The 14,938-nt window shown below is 54.6% G+C and overlaps 2 protein-coding genes across 2 annotated transcripts in view; both read right to left on the bottom strand.

Annotated features, from left to right (window-relative positions):
* Window positions 1–288: 288 nt before the first annotated feature.
* CASTOR1 (cytosolic arginine sensor for mTORC1 subunit 1) lies at window positions 289–6,315 on the bottom strand. Its single transcript, XM_077761488.1, has 11 exons — window positions 6,309–6,315; window positions 5,857–5,939; window positions 4,614–4,726; window positions 3,923–3,993; window positions 2,544–2,731; window positions 2,325–2,457; window positions 1,941–2,067; window positions 1,398–1,511; window positions 1,145–1,227; window positions 952–1,046; window positions 289–821 (listed from the first exon to the last, which is right to left on the bottom strand). Exons 1-11 carry the CDS (start codon window positions 6,313–6,315, stop codon window positions 753–755), a joined length of 1,083 nt encoding a protein of 360 aa, XP_077617614.1. The 3' UTR covers window positions 289–752.
* TBC1D10A (TBC1 domain family member 10A) overlaps window positions 4,723–14,938 on the bottom strand; it is a gene marked incomplete at its 5' end in the record, with an annotated part of 32,873 nt that continues 22,657 nt past the window's right edge. Inside the window, 8 exons of the mRNA XM_077761487.1 lie at window positions 4,723–5,939; window positions 6,309–7,920; window positions 8,508–8,662; window positions 8,769–8,958; window positions 9,622–9,687; window positions 9,767–9,881; window positions 10,559–10,665; window positions 14,086–14,193. Coding sequence (XP_077617613.1) covers window positions 7,438–7,920; window positions 8,508–8,662; window positions 8,769–8,958; window positions 9,622–9,687; window positions 9,767–9,881; window positions 10,559–10,665; window positions 14,086–14,193 — 1,224 coding nt within the window. The remainder of the gene's footprint in view (window positions 5,940–6,308; window positions 7,921–8,507; window positions 8,663–8,768; window positions 8,959–9,621; window positions 9,688–9,766; window positions 9,882–10,558; window positions 10,666–14,085; window positions 14,194–14,938) is intronic.

Below are 14,938 nucleotides of genomic sequence, written 5' to 3'. Positions count from 1 at the left end.
TCTCTAACCACGTTCAGAACCTTCTGAACTATTTGCAGAAACAGCAAGAAAGGAAGAAAGAGGCTGGGCTTCAGAGGCAGGTAGCCCTGGATAGGAATCAGGTGACCTTGGCTAAGTCCCATCACCTCTCAAAGCTTCAGTTCTTCCTGAGGTGAGAACTGAGTCAGGTGAGCCCAGCCAGAGCCAGCTATATAGGGACAGACCAGGACTTCAGGCAGAGGGACTGGGAGAAGCAGCAGAGTAGCCATGGCTGAGCTCAGACAACCCCCATGGACCACAGCCCAACCCTTTAAAACTATAAGTCTTTTATTAATAAGTCAATAAAAAAGGGAGAAAGATGTAAAAATACTTTTCTTGGAGGCCCTGGGAGGGGCAGGCACTGTCAGAATTCACCTGGCCCGGGAAGGCAACCCAGCCAGAAGCAGAATGGAGACTAGGCCCTGCCTCAGCTGGCTCAGGGCACTGAGAAGAGGGATGTCTTGGGCCTCAGGCAGGGAATGTGCAAACACTGAGACCAAGCAGGGAGTGATGGGGTGAGGGCTTCCTGGAGGAAGCCCAGAGCACCGTGTTCCCCTGCGTGGGCAGACACACATGTCCACGTGAGAGCTGGTGCCTGCACGCAGCTTACATACAGAGAGCAGAAGGAGGGGTCCCCTGGCAGGAATGGGGGTGGGAAGGGCTCATCTCAGAGCCTGAGGAAATAGCTTAGAGAAATCTCTGGAAGGCTGGGGTAAAGGGACAGCATGGAGGCCTCAGGATCCCTGGCCATCCTGCCGTCGCTGGAGGACTTCAATGGCGCTGCCGATGCCGTCCTCGGGCACCTGTGGGCAGGTGAACGGAGGGAGGGGTCAGGGCCACACTGACTTCCTCACCCAGATGGACTGCATCCTGTACCCTCCCCACCCTCCTGGGCCTCAGTGTCCTTCCAAGAGCCCAACCCATGGTGCTTACCAGGGCATGGTCAAAGTTGAAGGTGCTGATGTAGTAGGCAGAGATGTCAGCTGCAGCCAGGGGGCCTGCGATCTGGGCCACGATTCCACATTCATCTGAGAATTATGGAGGTGTGGGGAGTCCATGTGGATCATCCTTGTCACCGCCCCCCAAGATCCCCCCATGTCCCCAGCCCACAAGGAGCAGCCCTCACCGAAGCCCAGGGGCTGTCCACCGATGCGCACCATCCTCCACAGCTCCCCCGAGGAGCTGGTCAGCAAGAGGTCACTGGGGAACCTGGAGAGGCAGGTGGGCAGTTGGCAGGGCACCCACCTGTCTCCTCCCTGCCCCAGTGTGAGCCCCTGGGAGCAGGTTGACCTGGTGACCTCAGGGCCTGATGCTCCACCTCCTCCCTCCCTAGGGCTGGCTTAGGATCTGTGGTCCACTATGGGTCAGGAGTCACATACTTTTTCTGCGTCTCAGCATCCATGACGATGGAGATGTAGCCCTCGATGAGGGAGAAGGCAAAGAATGTAATAGAGCTGGGTCCACGACCACCAGAGTCTGCCTCCTTGGGGGCACTGGGAAGGGACAGAAGGCTCAAGCGCTCTTCAGGGAACCCAGCCCACTGCATCTCCTCCTATCTCTGGGCCACTTTCCTCTTCTGTCCAAGGGCCCTGATCTCCTGATGGTGTCAGGTGTGGGTGGGGGAGGACGATAAATCTCGCCTGTTCCAAATACACTGGACCCCAACCGCGGGGTTGGCAGAGGACCAGACCAAGGAATGGCTCGGAGTTGTCTCTGTTCACAATACAGGAAAGGGCTGCAACTATGGCATCAAGATCTTCCCTGAACATCAATAAGGGGCACATGGGTATCACAGGCTGCCAGGAACCCAAAACATAGAACAGGGCACAGAGTTGCAGAATTGAGGGACAAGTGGAAGGTAGAGGGACACAGGATAGGAAATAATGGTGTAAAGATAGAGACAAAGTGCAAACAAGGCCCACCTGTATGAGTAGAAGAGAACATCGATGAGAATGGTAGCAATGGCTGGCAGTGTCTCAGGGTCCAGTGTAAGGACACAGAAGCGGTTCTGTGGGCTCTGGATGGGATGCACAGTGGGGCTGGGCCCTGCTAGGGGGGACCAAGCAGCAGCAGGTGTTAAGGGACTGTGGGCTGGGGTGCCCCCTGGTGGCCAGATAGGGAGGGACCTGGGTGGGGTTAGGGTCATGCTCTATAGGAACACACCTCTTTTCTCCACATCTCCCTGTCTCCTGATGCAGTCAGTATCAGCTGGTATCCCCATGCCCACAGACCAGTCCTCACAAGGGAAGGGCCCCAGTGGGAAGAGGAGGCCCTGTGTAGGTCTGGGTATCAGAGGGTAGCCTCACCATGCTGAGAACGGGGAAAGCCATTGCTGGAATCATCCCTGGCAACAGGCACAGGCTCCCCACCCACTTCTCGGTAAATGTCGAACTCCTGGGATAGTGTGTGTATCACCACAGACAGGTCCTGTTCCCGTACCTGGACCACAGGGAGATGACATATCACATGAGCCCCCAGGCACCAATACCCACCCTGTCCTGCACTGGAGCCTGCAGAAAACTCACCAGGATGAAGTCCGTCTGGTAAGTGGACAGCATCAGCACAGACACATGGTGCTCGGCCAGTGGTGCAATGACTGAGCGAGCGATTTTGGTGACCCCAGCAGCCTGCACTGCTGCACCACTGTGGGATGAAACGTTCAGCACCAGCCATGTGGCCTCAGCCACTTGAAGGAACTCAGATGGGGGTAGTTCTGTGAGCAGGAAGTATACACCATGTCAGAACCCGCTGGACTGTCCCCTGCCCCTCAGTTTCCCTGTCTACGGTTTGGCAGAGGCAGGGAGGGGAGGGGTGGCAAGCACTCTACGAAGGTAAAAGCAGGTCTGGAGACTAGGGCTGTCTCTCTCTCCCAAGTTCTGCTCCTGAGAATTGCATGTTTGTAAGGACTAAGAAGTGCTTCAGGTGCTGGCCTGCCAGGGATCGAAACTTCCCAGTTAAGACTGGAGCTCCAACTTTAGACAGACCTGGGTTCAAATCCCAACTTCACTATTTACTTGCTGTTGACCTGGGGCAAGTGATTTAACTTCTCTGAATCTCAGTTTCATCTGTAAAATGGGATAACAGCATTATACCTCATGATAGCTTCTTTGGGTTAGCAGAGGTTTTATACCACATGGCACCACCAGAGGGCACCAGCAGATCAGGTTGGCAGGGGGATGCCCTTCTCCCTTAGCCCACCCAGACTTTCCCACAGTACAAACGTAAACTAAGGCCTGGAGGGGCCCAGCAGATGGGTCAAGCCTCACTCAGTTTCATGGCCTGAGACTCCAGGCTTGTGAGGAAGGGTCAGGCTGGAAGGAGTAGGAGCCAGATGTCAGCTCCAGAGACCAGGGAGGGAGGAACCAGGCTGGTGTCCAGTCTGGAGCAGGAGCTGGGGCAGGGTGTCTACTAATCTCCCAGTCGCAGCCAGGAGGCCCCCCAGGACCCTGCTCTGGACTGGCTGCCTGCTCCTGCATTCCCTTCCCAGCCCTCAGACTCCTGGAGTACCCAGACCGGTCAGGGAAGCGGTGATCCCTAACCATCAGGGAGATTAAGTCTAGCAAGGAAATAATGGCCAGGGGAATCTAAAGGCCTTAGGAACCCCCGATTCTTACCCTGAACTGTAACTGAGACCCTGCTACTGCCCTGAGAACGCCAAGGACCCTTCGAAGCCCCGTCTATAAAGTTTTCATGGAACCTTATTAGGCCAGAACCATAACTATACCCATTTTACATAAGAGGAAACAAACAGCTCAGAGAGAGGAAGTGACTTGCTCAAGGGCACACAGCCAGTAAGTGGCGGGAGTTGAATTCGCACCCAGATCTTGGGACTCTGGATTCCAGCATCTAGTGAGAATCCCACAAAGAGGGGAACACAACAGCCTTCCCCAGCCCAGCCCCCAACCTTTGAAGCCCTCCTCGTCCACCATGAGCGTGTAATCCTCGGGGGTCTCCGTCAGGCTGAAGAACTTGCACCTGGATGGGGGGGAGGGGGTGGCATCTTCAGCCTGGGTTGGGCGGAGGGGACGAGCAGACTCGCTTCAAGCTCCCGGAAAGACCCCTGCTGGGCGCCTCCCTGCCCCCCCTCAAGCCTCAATTTTCTTCCCCCCGCCAATGGGGTGTGTGCCTTATCACTGGAATCACAAACTGTTTTTCGCCTCCCGACCTCCGCAGGAGCTCCGGACCCTCCGTTCGGGAAGGGGAGGCTCACCCGCGGCGACAGCCCCAGGAGCGTCGGACTTTGGGCCCCCTAGACTGGTCCCTCTGACCCGACAGAGGCATCTGGAAGAATCTCCGGGTAGTCGCCAGGAAGGAACTGCCTCCATATGACACCACTCGGGAGTTAAGTATTGCCCATCCCCGGCTGTTTGCGCCTTAACTGGCCCTGGGAGGGAGCCTCTTGGGGCCGGATAGGCGGCGGTCCCAGCGAGGTAGGCCCAAGCCGGATGGCGGCCGGGATTGGGGGGGTGGGTAGGGAAGAAAAGGGCCCTCCCCGCCCTCTCCCGCTGGCCCCACAGCGATGTTAATTTCCCAACCGCGTCCCGGAGCAACAGCGGAGCCCACCCCCATCTGTGCCCCCGAACCCGGGCGCGCACCGGCTGCGGAGGGGTAGGAAGAGTAGCTTGATCAGCGGGTGGGTGTAGAGCCGGAGACCTGGGCGGGCGAGGCTCAGCACCCGCACCCGGTGCTCTAGGATGTGCAGCTCNTCCTAGCCCCATGCCTAGTCCAGCTCCCTGAAGACCACGCCCTGAGGAATGAGCGGCCTATCTGAAGTGGCCTCGCCTCCTTTTTGAGGCCAGAGCCTCATCCCTCGTGTTCCAGCCCGCCGAGCCCCGCCCCTAATGACTCCGCCCCTTTAGTTTTGGCTAGGGATTTTAGGTTGATCCCACCCCATTGAGTCCTCCAGGCCCCGCCCATGCCGCGCCCCCTCAGCTGGCTTTTCCGCCGGCAGCTTGCCTTGCTGGGTAGGGATCATGGGGGAGATGTGGAACGGTTTTTGTTGTTCGGGTCCCCATAAGGGTCTTATGATTGATATCTTTGAGGCTCCAAAGAGCCGCGAAGCGAACCAGGGCTCAGCTGGGACCAGAATATCGCCTCCAAACCTCTGGAGCACGGAATGGTAGGGGTATGCAGTAAAGCCCTGGTGACCCTGTGATTCTCTCCGACCAGTGTCCTACTGCCTTTCTCTCTCTTCCTTACTGTGGAAGAAGGCACTTACTCAGGGAGGTCACAGAGATAGGGAGGGCCCCAGCCACTTATGTCTGAGCAACATACTGTGGGGTAGGGTAATGAAGGTGGCCAGACTTATTACGGCTTGAGACCCCTCAAGACTAAGTGCTCGGGCCAGGGATGCCTTAGGCTCAGACTTCAAGAGACATGCCCATGCATCTGAGACTCATGGGTACTCAGATCTCCGACTTGAGACTTGATCCCTGTTGAGGCCTCCCAAAGCCTCAGCCAATAGCAGGACCCAGTTGGTGTAAGCACATGTGAACTTGCTTTACGCCCACAGAGGCCCTCAGCACTGGCAGATGCCCCAGATCTGAGGCCTGTTAGGACCAACTTGGGCTCGTTTCAACATTAGAATGGGTTCTGCTCAGGCCGCCTCAGGTCTAAGACTTAAAGGTTAAGCAAGCATCAGCATACCTAGGCTGGCCCTGTAGCAAGACAGAAAGAGCATGTTCTGCGGGACCCTTGTCTGGCCCAAGCATCCTCACGCCTCAGATCTGAGGCTTTGAACCAAACAGGTTAAAGCAGGCCTCAGGCCTGACTGACACCCAGCAGGTTTACACAAGCCTCCTGCCTGCTCAGGAGCCTCTACTGTATGTGGGATGGAACCTGGGCAGCAACCTCCCTCTCTGGGCTCTCTGGCTCAGGGGGTTCCTGTGGATCACCGCAGCTGCCACATCCTGGCCTGTTCCCTGCAGAGACATAGGGAGAGGAGTCCTCAAAACCCCTCATGGCAGGTACAGATGGGGTGGGAAGCCACAGGGTGAGGGGTGGGAGGCAGGAAGTGGGTAGCCTGCCCTGAGAGACTCAGAGGACACTTGACCTCCCTAGGCCTCAGTATCCCCAGCTGTACCAGGACAAGATGTTCCAGGCCCAGGCCCTGTGATGCCTGAAAGCTCCTAGGAAGGCCCTACTCCTCCCTCTCCCACCCCCTCCCACAATGGCCCAGCCCAGCCCAGCTTGGTAGCCTGCCAGGAACAGCCGCTATTGTTTGACTGGAAAAGCTGCTTCCTCAGCAGAAGGGGGGCCCTTTCCCAGGGACACCCTGTCCTTACCCTTACCAGTCATCGGGTTGTGACCGTAGCGCCTGCCTTGGCCCTCAATGGCATTACCAGGTCACCAGGAACCCTGCTCAGGAGAGGTAGCTGAGGGACTCTAGGTGCAAATCAACCAGCTTCATCTTTCCCACTCAGCTCCTCTGTTTGCTCATCTGTAAAATGGGGATAATAATAGAGCCTACCTGATCAGCAGGTGATATAACCAGCCCAGCCTGGCAAATGCTAAGTGCTCAGGAAACAGGCAACCTTTTATCAAATACCCAAACTTCTCCCCTCACCCCTCTACCTCCAATGGAGGCCTGGACTTAGCATGTAAGGGCATTCATGGTCCCCCACCGCTGGCACCAGCACTCAACCCAAAATGAACACTCAGACCCTTACTGGGGTCTGAAGTGGTATCCAGGTCAGGCTTTGGTGGAGGAAGGTCCTGAAAAGACCTTCTTAAGGAGTCCCTCTCCCTCAGAGGTGGGTAGGCATCAAGGCCTGGGAAGCAGGCCATGCTCTGCTCCAGCACTGGGCTCTAGCTCAGGTGACCCTCATCCATGGCAACTGGTGGACATGGAGCAGAGGGGATGGGGTGAGATAAAGTGGGAGCCAGGAACAGGACTGGCCCTGGACTTGGCAACCCCAATGGCCAAAGCATTTCTAGAAAGGCCCTCATGCTGGGCTGGGGCAAGGATGGGAGGCTCTATAGGGCACAGGGGAGATGCTGAGCACCAAAGGTGGCTCTCCTTCCCAGTCCCTAGCTGCACAGCAACTCTCTACACAAGCCTATTTATTTCTGTACAAAACCATTTTTCTATTTTACACAAAAAGCACCCCACCCTTTACCCCACCCTCTCTCCTCACATCAGCACCCTACCTCTGCGGAGCATCCCCCAGGAGGAGGGTGCTGAGTGAGGCCCCACCCATGGGCCCTCATTTCTGCCTGTCCCAGCTGGGCTGGCCCAAGCTCCACTCTGGAGAAAATAAATAAGGAGGCTCAGGCAGAATCTGTGCTGGGCCAGCCAGACTCTCTGCCACCCAGTGGCCAGGCAGCTGGGTCCTCAGTGCGTGGGCAGGCCCTCGAATGTCAGTTCATGAACCGTGTAGGTATGTGAAGACCCCACACCACAGGCCTGAGATGCCAGGGTTACAAGTAGGTGTCCTCACTCTCCTGGGACGTCAGGCTCTCCTGGGAATGGTGGTGGGCTGAATCCTGGGGAGCTGAGTCCTGCAGAGCTGGGTCCTGGTGGGCTGGATCCTTTGGGGGCACATCCTGTGGGGGACATGCATCTCTTGCAGCGGCTGCCACCTTGGCTTGACTTGGGGTTGGGGGCTTGTCCAGCTGCCCACTTGCCTTTGCCTGCTTCCACTGCTCCTTCTCCTTCTGGCTCTGTTTGGATGGCTTGGGCTTGCCTTTGGAGCCAGGGAGGGGGGCATTTGGGGGCAGGCGGATGGATGGTGAGGGTTGCAGTGTGGGCCGGGGGCCTGGCTCCGCCTCCAGGATGGCCTTGGCACCATGCAGCCTGGGTGGGGAGCAGCACTGCAGCTCACCCCGGGTCTCTTGCCAGCGCCGCAGCTGAATGAGGTGTTCACGTTCAATCTGGCGCTCTGTCACTGGCAACTCAACCACCTGTGTGAGTGGTGATGGGCAGATGAGAACAAGAAGAAACTTCCCCTCTGCCTCCCAGACTGGTGTCTGCTCTCTCTCAGTGTCCCCTAGCCCTGGTCACTAATGGTTGACCCTACAAATGATCGGGGTCTGGTCCCTGTGCTGATCACAAGTCTCAGAGCTGAGTGGCAGGTGAGTCAGGCACTTGAGACCCATTGCCTGAAAGGAAAAAGCTGCCCACAACTCATGAGTCCACTTGCCCAACAATGTGCCACCCTGAGAGACGAAATTCCACAAAAGAAAGAAAAAAGGGAAAATAAAGCCAAGGACATGGATGTGGTACCATGGAAGAAGAGAAGTGGTGAGTTGTGGCTTCTCTCATTCGTAAGTGGTTCAGAACTTGGAAGGCCCTGTAAACCTAGGCTTCTCTGTGCCCCTATCTTCTCATTGAGACAGAAGGATAAGGTCTACACATACCATCCTAAGCTGCTGAGCACCAGGCCTGACACCAGTGACCTACCTTAAGAGGCAGAGCTGCCAGACCCCTTCCAAAGGACCCCCACATTTCCCACTCCCACCCAGGGGTGAAGGGAGAGTGTGGGCCATACCTCCTGGACCAGGAAGGCCTCCTGCATGATCTTGGGGCTAAGGCTCCGCAGCTGCTCGATAGTTTCGTACTGGCCCTGGCAGGCTTTCAGCTTTTCAGGAGAGCCCAATGCATGTTTCAGCAGCACCAGCCCCACCCGGAAGATGATCTTGACTCCTGCATGAGGGGGTCATAAGAGGGCCTGTAAGGAATTTCTCTGGAAAAAGAGGCCCCCTTCGGCTGGGTTAGAAACAAGAGTGCTCCCCTGAACCTGACCCAGTACCTTCGCAAAAGAACATATCCCAGACGCGCAACACAGAGCTCCAGGGCAGGGTGCGGGCAAAGGCACACATGAACCACTCTGTCATATAAAGCAGCGGGTCGATCTTCTGCCTGCTAAGGTGCTTGTGGGCCACGGGTGACACCTTCTGCAGTAGTGAGAAGAGGATCTCCCCATCCAGTTGGATCGCCTCCTGGGGATGCAGCAAGGTCACAGGGCCAGGAATGTAGGCTCGCAGCAGGCAGGACAGAGACTATGTCCTGGCTCCCAGTACCAGGCAGGCATTAATTTATCTTTCAGGCAGCTACTGCCTGTAGGGAGCCGACCTTGTATTGGGTGCTGGGATACAATGAAGAGCAAACCAGACATAGTTGGTCCCCTTCATGGAGCATGTAGTAAAAAGAGGAAGACAGATGAATTACAGGAGCAAAGAGACTGGGAGCAGGGCAGAGGGGGTGGCTAAGTGTCCAGAATATGGCAGGACCAGGAATGCTAGATTAGCATGTGCCAGAGATCCCACCTGTCAGGGTCACAGAAAGCTCCCTGAGGGCTGAATACTGAAGGAAAACAGGGGTTATTAAGGGAAGGAAGGGGGTAGAGGCTTTTAAGCCTATGCAAAGGCTGAGGCAGGGAAGAACTTGGTGCACTGGCAGAACTGAGATCCTGCTGAGCAGCCAGACGGTTAGAAGCAGAGATGGATGGCAGGGTGGAACCGATGAGTTGGATCCTAGAAGACATGACCAGACCAGAAGTCTGGGAAGTTTTAAGCTAGGACAAGAGTGGCTGTGGTGAGAAAGGCCTAGAGAGGCCACAAAGGGCAGGTCCCAGGCCAGGTCTCCATTCACCACGCACTCACCAGTTTCTCACTGTAGTAGCCAGGCAGGTACTTCTCACAGATCTGCACCAGGCACCAGAAGGCTTGCTGTGGGCAAGAGAGATAGGATGTCTTGCTGCTGGGTATTCCCTGCCCACCCCCTGACCCACCCAGGGCCTGGTGGTACCTCAGCAGGCATGTGCATGAGCAGAACAGCAGCAATGGGTGCCTGGGCCTGGCAGTATCCCTCCTCAGGTCGGTATAGGGTGTAGGCCTTCAGCACACGGAATAGGTCCTGCTGGCTGTGGAAGGACCAAGTGGGGCAGGAAAGATAGGTGTGACTGTGCCATTTACTATCCTCACCTGTGCTGTACCAGACCAGACCTGTCTCAGAATTTTCTCTTCTCTGGTGACCTGACTGTGGTCAGCAAAGGGTCAGTCTCCTGCTGTAGCACACAGACTCTAACAAGACCAGGGGAGGGAGGCAGAGAGGACACCTCCCCGCCCAAATTTGAAACGTGAGGACAGAGGCTCAAAGAGAAAGCAGAGGCAGAGCTTGGGATACCAAATACAAAGTAACGGTGTGTGTCAGGGCTGAAAGTGTGGGGCTCTCACTCAGCAGCTGTGTCTCCCTGGCCAGGTCAGCTTTGTCCGAGGTGTCTGTCTTGGCCCTTTGGCCTGGCCTGCCTATGTTTCCCTTCCTACATACCCTCTGAACACCCAATTATCTCTAACACTCTTTCTTACCACTAAAACCTATTTCTAGAAGAGGACCAGACAAGCTCTAGCACTCTGGAGAGTAAATGAAAGTTGGCCCAGAAGGCCCATCAGATTCAAACCAAAGGGAAACTCTAATAGTGGAGTTTGGGGCTGCCAGCTTCTGGGCCCCTGAGATACACTCAAACTCATTTTACCTCTTCTGTGCCCTGAGGAACAGGGCCCAGAGCCACCTCCAGTGTACAAGACCCAGCCTACTCACCCATGGCCTCCCCGGGACACAAACATCTCATGGAAAGGGAATTGCCGGTGCAGGTCACGCTCAATCACATCTAGCCACTTGGGGTCCCCAGGAGACATGTCCAGCTCCTAGAAACAAGGTCAAGAGCATGCATTAGGAGTTAGGAATGGCTGCTGGGAAGATACACCTGTCATGGGTACTGGAAGAGCCCCCTGCCAGGAGTAATGTCCACTCAATCCTATCATAAACTGGGCCTTCCTGAGGGCAAGTCAGGAAGCTCAGGTAAGGAAGCCTGGGCAGAGGCAAAGAGGCAAGGAGGGAGGGCCCTAGAAACTCTGAGGGGTGATCCAGGAAGACCCATGTGGTCAAAGTGTCTGTCATAGCTGTGGCTAGAAATAACCCCTAGACACTTTATTCAGGACTCACTCAAATACCTTATGTCACATCCTTAAGACAGAAGGCTACTATCAATGCAATAGCTACCACCTTTTAGCACTGCTCTGAGCCACCCATGGGCCTCACTGACTCTTTTCCTCAACACCAAAAGAGAAGTCAGACTATTATACTGTTTACAGATGAGGAAACGGAAGGTCAAAGAAAAGTCACTTGTCCAAGTCCTCATGGTTAGAAAAATGGTGGAGCTGGGCCTGGAAGCCAGGTTGACTCAGAGCCATTGATCCCAACTCCTCTGCTATCTGTCTCCCTGTGCAAGTGACATCACCTATTCAGGAAAAGGTGTTTATGTGTGAGAGAAAGAGTGAGTGAGAGAGAGAAAGAGAGGGAAAGATCTGCACAGAGTGTTATGTGGAAGGATATGACATTTGTCAAACCATTAAACTCAAAGCCATCTCTGGGTACTGGGGTTTCAATAACAGTTCTACTGTTTTATTTGAACTTCTGTGAACATTTTGTCATGAGTATCATTTTAAAAAACAAAGTATTACACAAAGAAAAATCATTTCCTCATCATCTGAAATGTCCTATATTGTGATTTGCTTGTTAGTTACATGCATAAGTATTATTTGTCAAAACTCACTGAACTGCACACTTAAGATCTGTGCATTTTACCCTCTGTAAATTCATACCCTAACATGAAAAACATCAATAAAAAGAAAACCTGGAGGGCTGAGCAGGGAAGCAGATTAAGTACATGTTGCCTGTGGGGCTAGGGCAGAATTATGGAAGGTCCCTGGGATGAGGGCCAGGTTCTCAGCAAACATACCAGTGGGCATAGACCCAGGCCTTGGCCTTGACTGGCAGGTGTCTTCATACAAGGTCCTTTCTCTCCTGTGCCCCCTTAGTGGGGGTGTCCCAATATTAAGCTAAAAACCCTAGGGTGCCACGTAACTTGACATGAGAGAGTATTGAGATAAAAAACTGATGGATTGTCAAGGCTGGAGGGTGGAGGGAAGGGCCGGGTGCCTCCACAGAGGGCCCTTGAGTAGGCACATGGTGAAGAAGTGAGTATGCAACCTCTAGAGTCCCACATATTCTCAAGATGGGGGTCTGTGCATGTGCTATGAACTTCTCAAGTCAAGCCCAGGGCTGGATACTGTCTGAGCACAATGCAGGATTGCTTTTGTTAGAAAGGGGAGGAGGATCCCACAAATTCTCCTGAGGGCTCTGGTAAGGTAGGGACCCAAGACTCCAAGAAGTCAGTTCCCAGGATGTACTTGCCTGGCACCCCAGCAGCCCAAGACACTTGACCACACAGGGGTGGGTGAGAAAGAAAAAGGTGTAGCTGAAGGGCCTATGGGGAGAAAGGGCTCTGGGAATCAAAGGCAGGTGTGAGCTGCTGGCAGCTGAAGGTTGTGCCTGGAGCCTGGAGGTGCTGGCACCATCATGAGGTGAAGCCAGAGAAGAAAACCAGGTAAAGAAAGGAGAGAAGGTCTTGCCCTGCTCAATGAAGGAAGAAGTGTGGGAGAAGACAGAACCATGAGAGGCTGCAGAACCTGCTCTGACAGCTGAAGTTGGGGTCAACCACCTGGGTCTTCAGGGGAGCACAGGAATAGGTGCTGTTATGTGCTGCCACCAATAGCCTGTCACTGTACCCTTGCCTCCGGCTGTCTTGTCCACAGCAGCCAGAGGGAGCTTCTCATCCTTGCTCACTTCCTCCACGTTATCCATAGGCAAAGTCCTTCTAGATGTGCTCGAAAACTACTGTTCCAGCCCCTAGGACTGCCTTGGGGACCCACCACTCAGCTTCAAAGTATCTAGAAGGCCTTTCTTGGAATTTCCCACAAGCAACCCTCAAGACTCCACAGAAGTGGCTGATTCTTCTCTGGACACACTACTCCCCACACACAAAATGCCCACACATGCTCCACATTCTGTTCTGTGCTCACATTTGCTAACTATGGAACCAAGAGTCTGGCCAGGCCCACTAATCTCTTGGCTCCTATGCCTGTGCTCTGGCAGCCAGAGGTAAACTTGGGTGAGGTTCCCACCACTGAGTTTCTCCCTCCATCCAAGATGCAGCCTCCTAAAATGTAAGGGATGAGAAGAAGACACTGGGAGGAAGACTCTGGAGTCAAGAGGCTGCTCTAGTAGGAGCTGGTATTGATGCTCGGTGGGACAGTCCAATCACCCTGATTCTGGCCCACAGCCAGACACTCCACCAAATCCCCCAACCCCAGGGCCAAGTACTGTTAGCAAAAGGCTCTCACCCTCTTTAGGTCAACAGCAGAAACTCTAGGCTGCCCTGCCCCGCCCACTCTTCTTAGGGAACAGGTTTGGCAAAACAGGAGTGTTTGCTGAACCATGAAGTATGTCAACAAAAAGCTGGTAGCTGGCAGCTCTTTCTCACTGCCTGTCACCAGTCCCAAAAGGTTGGGAGAAACCCTGATGCCTAGGGTCAGGTCTAGGAAGTAAGCAGGGGCAACCCCAGGGGAGCCAAGTGCCTCCCACAGGGGAGCATGCTGGAGGAGCTGCCTAGCCCAGGTGGGGTGACTGAAGGGGTGTTCTTACTCTGGCAGCCAGGGGTAGGGAGCAGCAGGTAGGGAGGGGAAGGCATGCCTGCAGAGAACACCCTCTCTGGCCACTGACTAGTTTCTAACCCTTAAGGATACTGGTTTGGCTCTGCCACCCCTAAGGCTGACAGCTCCAGAGGCAGGAGAAAAGGGTTGAGGATGGGAGGCTAAGAGTTACTCAAGGTCCTGTGGCCTTGAAGGCAGGCCCCCAAAGGCCCAGAGCACGGAACCCAAGGCAATCAGGGAAAGTGGTCTGAGTATCCCCTCCTGACAACCAAGAGCTGGGAGGTGGCCTGCTGACCCCAAGAAAGCAAAACTGGGTGGTTGGCAGGAGAAAGAGCTGGAATGGAGGATGGGAAATCTGTCCATCCCACTGAAGTCTGTACAGCTGGAGCTTCAGATGGGCAGAGCCCACAGGAGTCACAGGTTGAATAGGCCTGGCCAATGGGGCATTTTATGGGTGGTCCTATTAATCAGCTCGTATTGCTGAGGTCCAAGTGAGTACACGGAGAACTTTTGCCATGGGTAGGGCATCAAGAGATGTGGAAGGGAGGGTAGGGTGAAGGAAGGGCCACTCACGTCAAACTTTCCAGGATTCTGCTGTAGCTTCACCTTGCCTCCTGACAAGTACTGCCAAGCACGGCCCCGCAGAGAAGGTGGGATGCCCTTCTGGCACCGCAGACGGATCTGAAAGTTAAAAGGACTGTGCTCATGCATCCACCCAGGCCGTTCCTCCAGAGGCTGTGTGCCAGCCCAGCTCCACTATTGGTGTTTGAAGGGCCTTTAGTTCGCACACTGGGCAAACAGTATAGTGGAAAAAATAGGACTCCCTTCCTGTTGCTACTGTTGCTACAATGCATAGTTTAAGATGCTGGGGGTGGAGAGGAGGGTGACAAGTAATGACTTACTTAGATATGCTGCTACCAGGTGATGGCAGTCTCCATGTCCCCTGGTCCAGTGATAACACAGATATTCCTGAGGTCTACCACATAATTCTGAATCCCCACGACCATACTCTGGATGAAAATGGAACCATTCAAGTTGGAGGAGCCCCACGGGATATCACTAAGGAGGAATCTGCATGGTGTGGGGCACAGCTGCAGCTATAGGAAAGGGTAGTTTATGAGATGACCCAGAATGTGCCCAGAGACATGGCCTGGGCAGGCCCAGGGCAGAGGCAGCTTTCCTGGCTGTGAGTTCTGATTCCAACTCTTGCTACAATGGCATGGGTCTTTCCTACCACTCATAGACTGGGAGAGGTGAGGGAGAAAGTATTTGGGGGTAGCTTATGACCCAGAGCTATGCTCAATTGTTATGCTTGCTGTCTTTATCAGAAAAAGGCTTCCACTATCAAAATCCAGTTTGAAAAATCATCATGTCTTCTACAAATGGGAAAACTGAAGACACAGTGGCAAAATATTAAGGTCACACC

The sequence above is a fragment of the Crocuta crocuta genome, unplaced genomic scaffold (genome assembly GCF_008692635.1).
Source record: "Crocuta crocuta isolate KB4526 unplaced genomic scaffold, BGI_CrCroc_1.0 scaffold348, whole genome shotgun sequence".
Lineage (NCBI taxonomy): Eukaryota > Metazoa > Chordata > Mammalia > Carnivora > Hyaenidae > Crocuta > Crocuta crocuta.
Note: the sequence above shows the minus strand (reverse complement) of the source record. Positions and strands in the feature narration are given on the sequence as shown.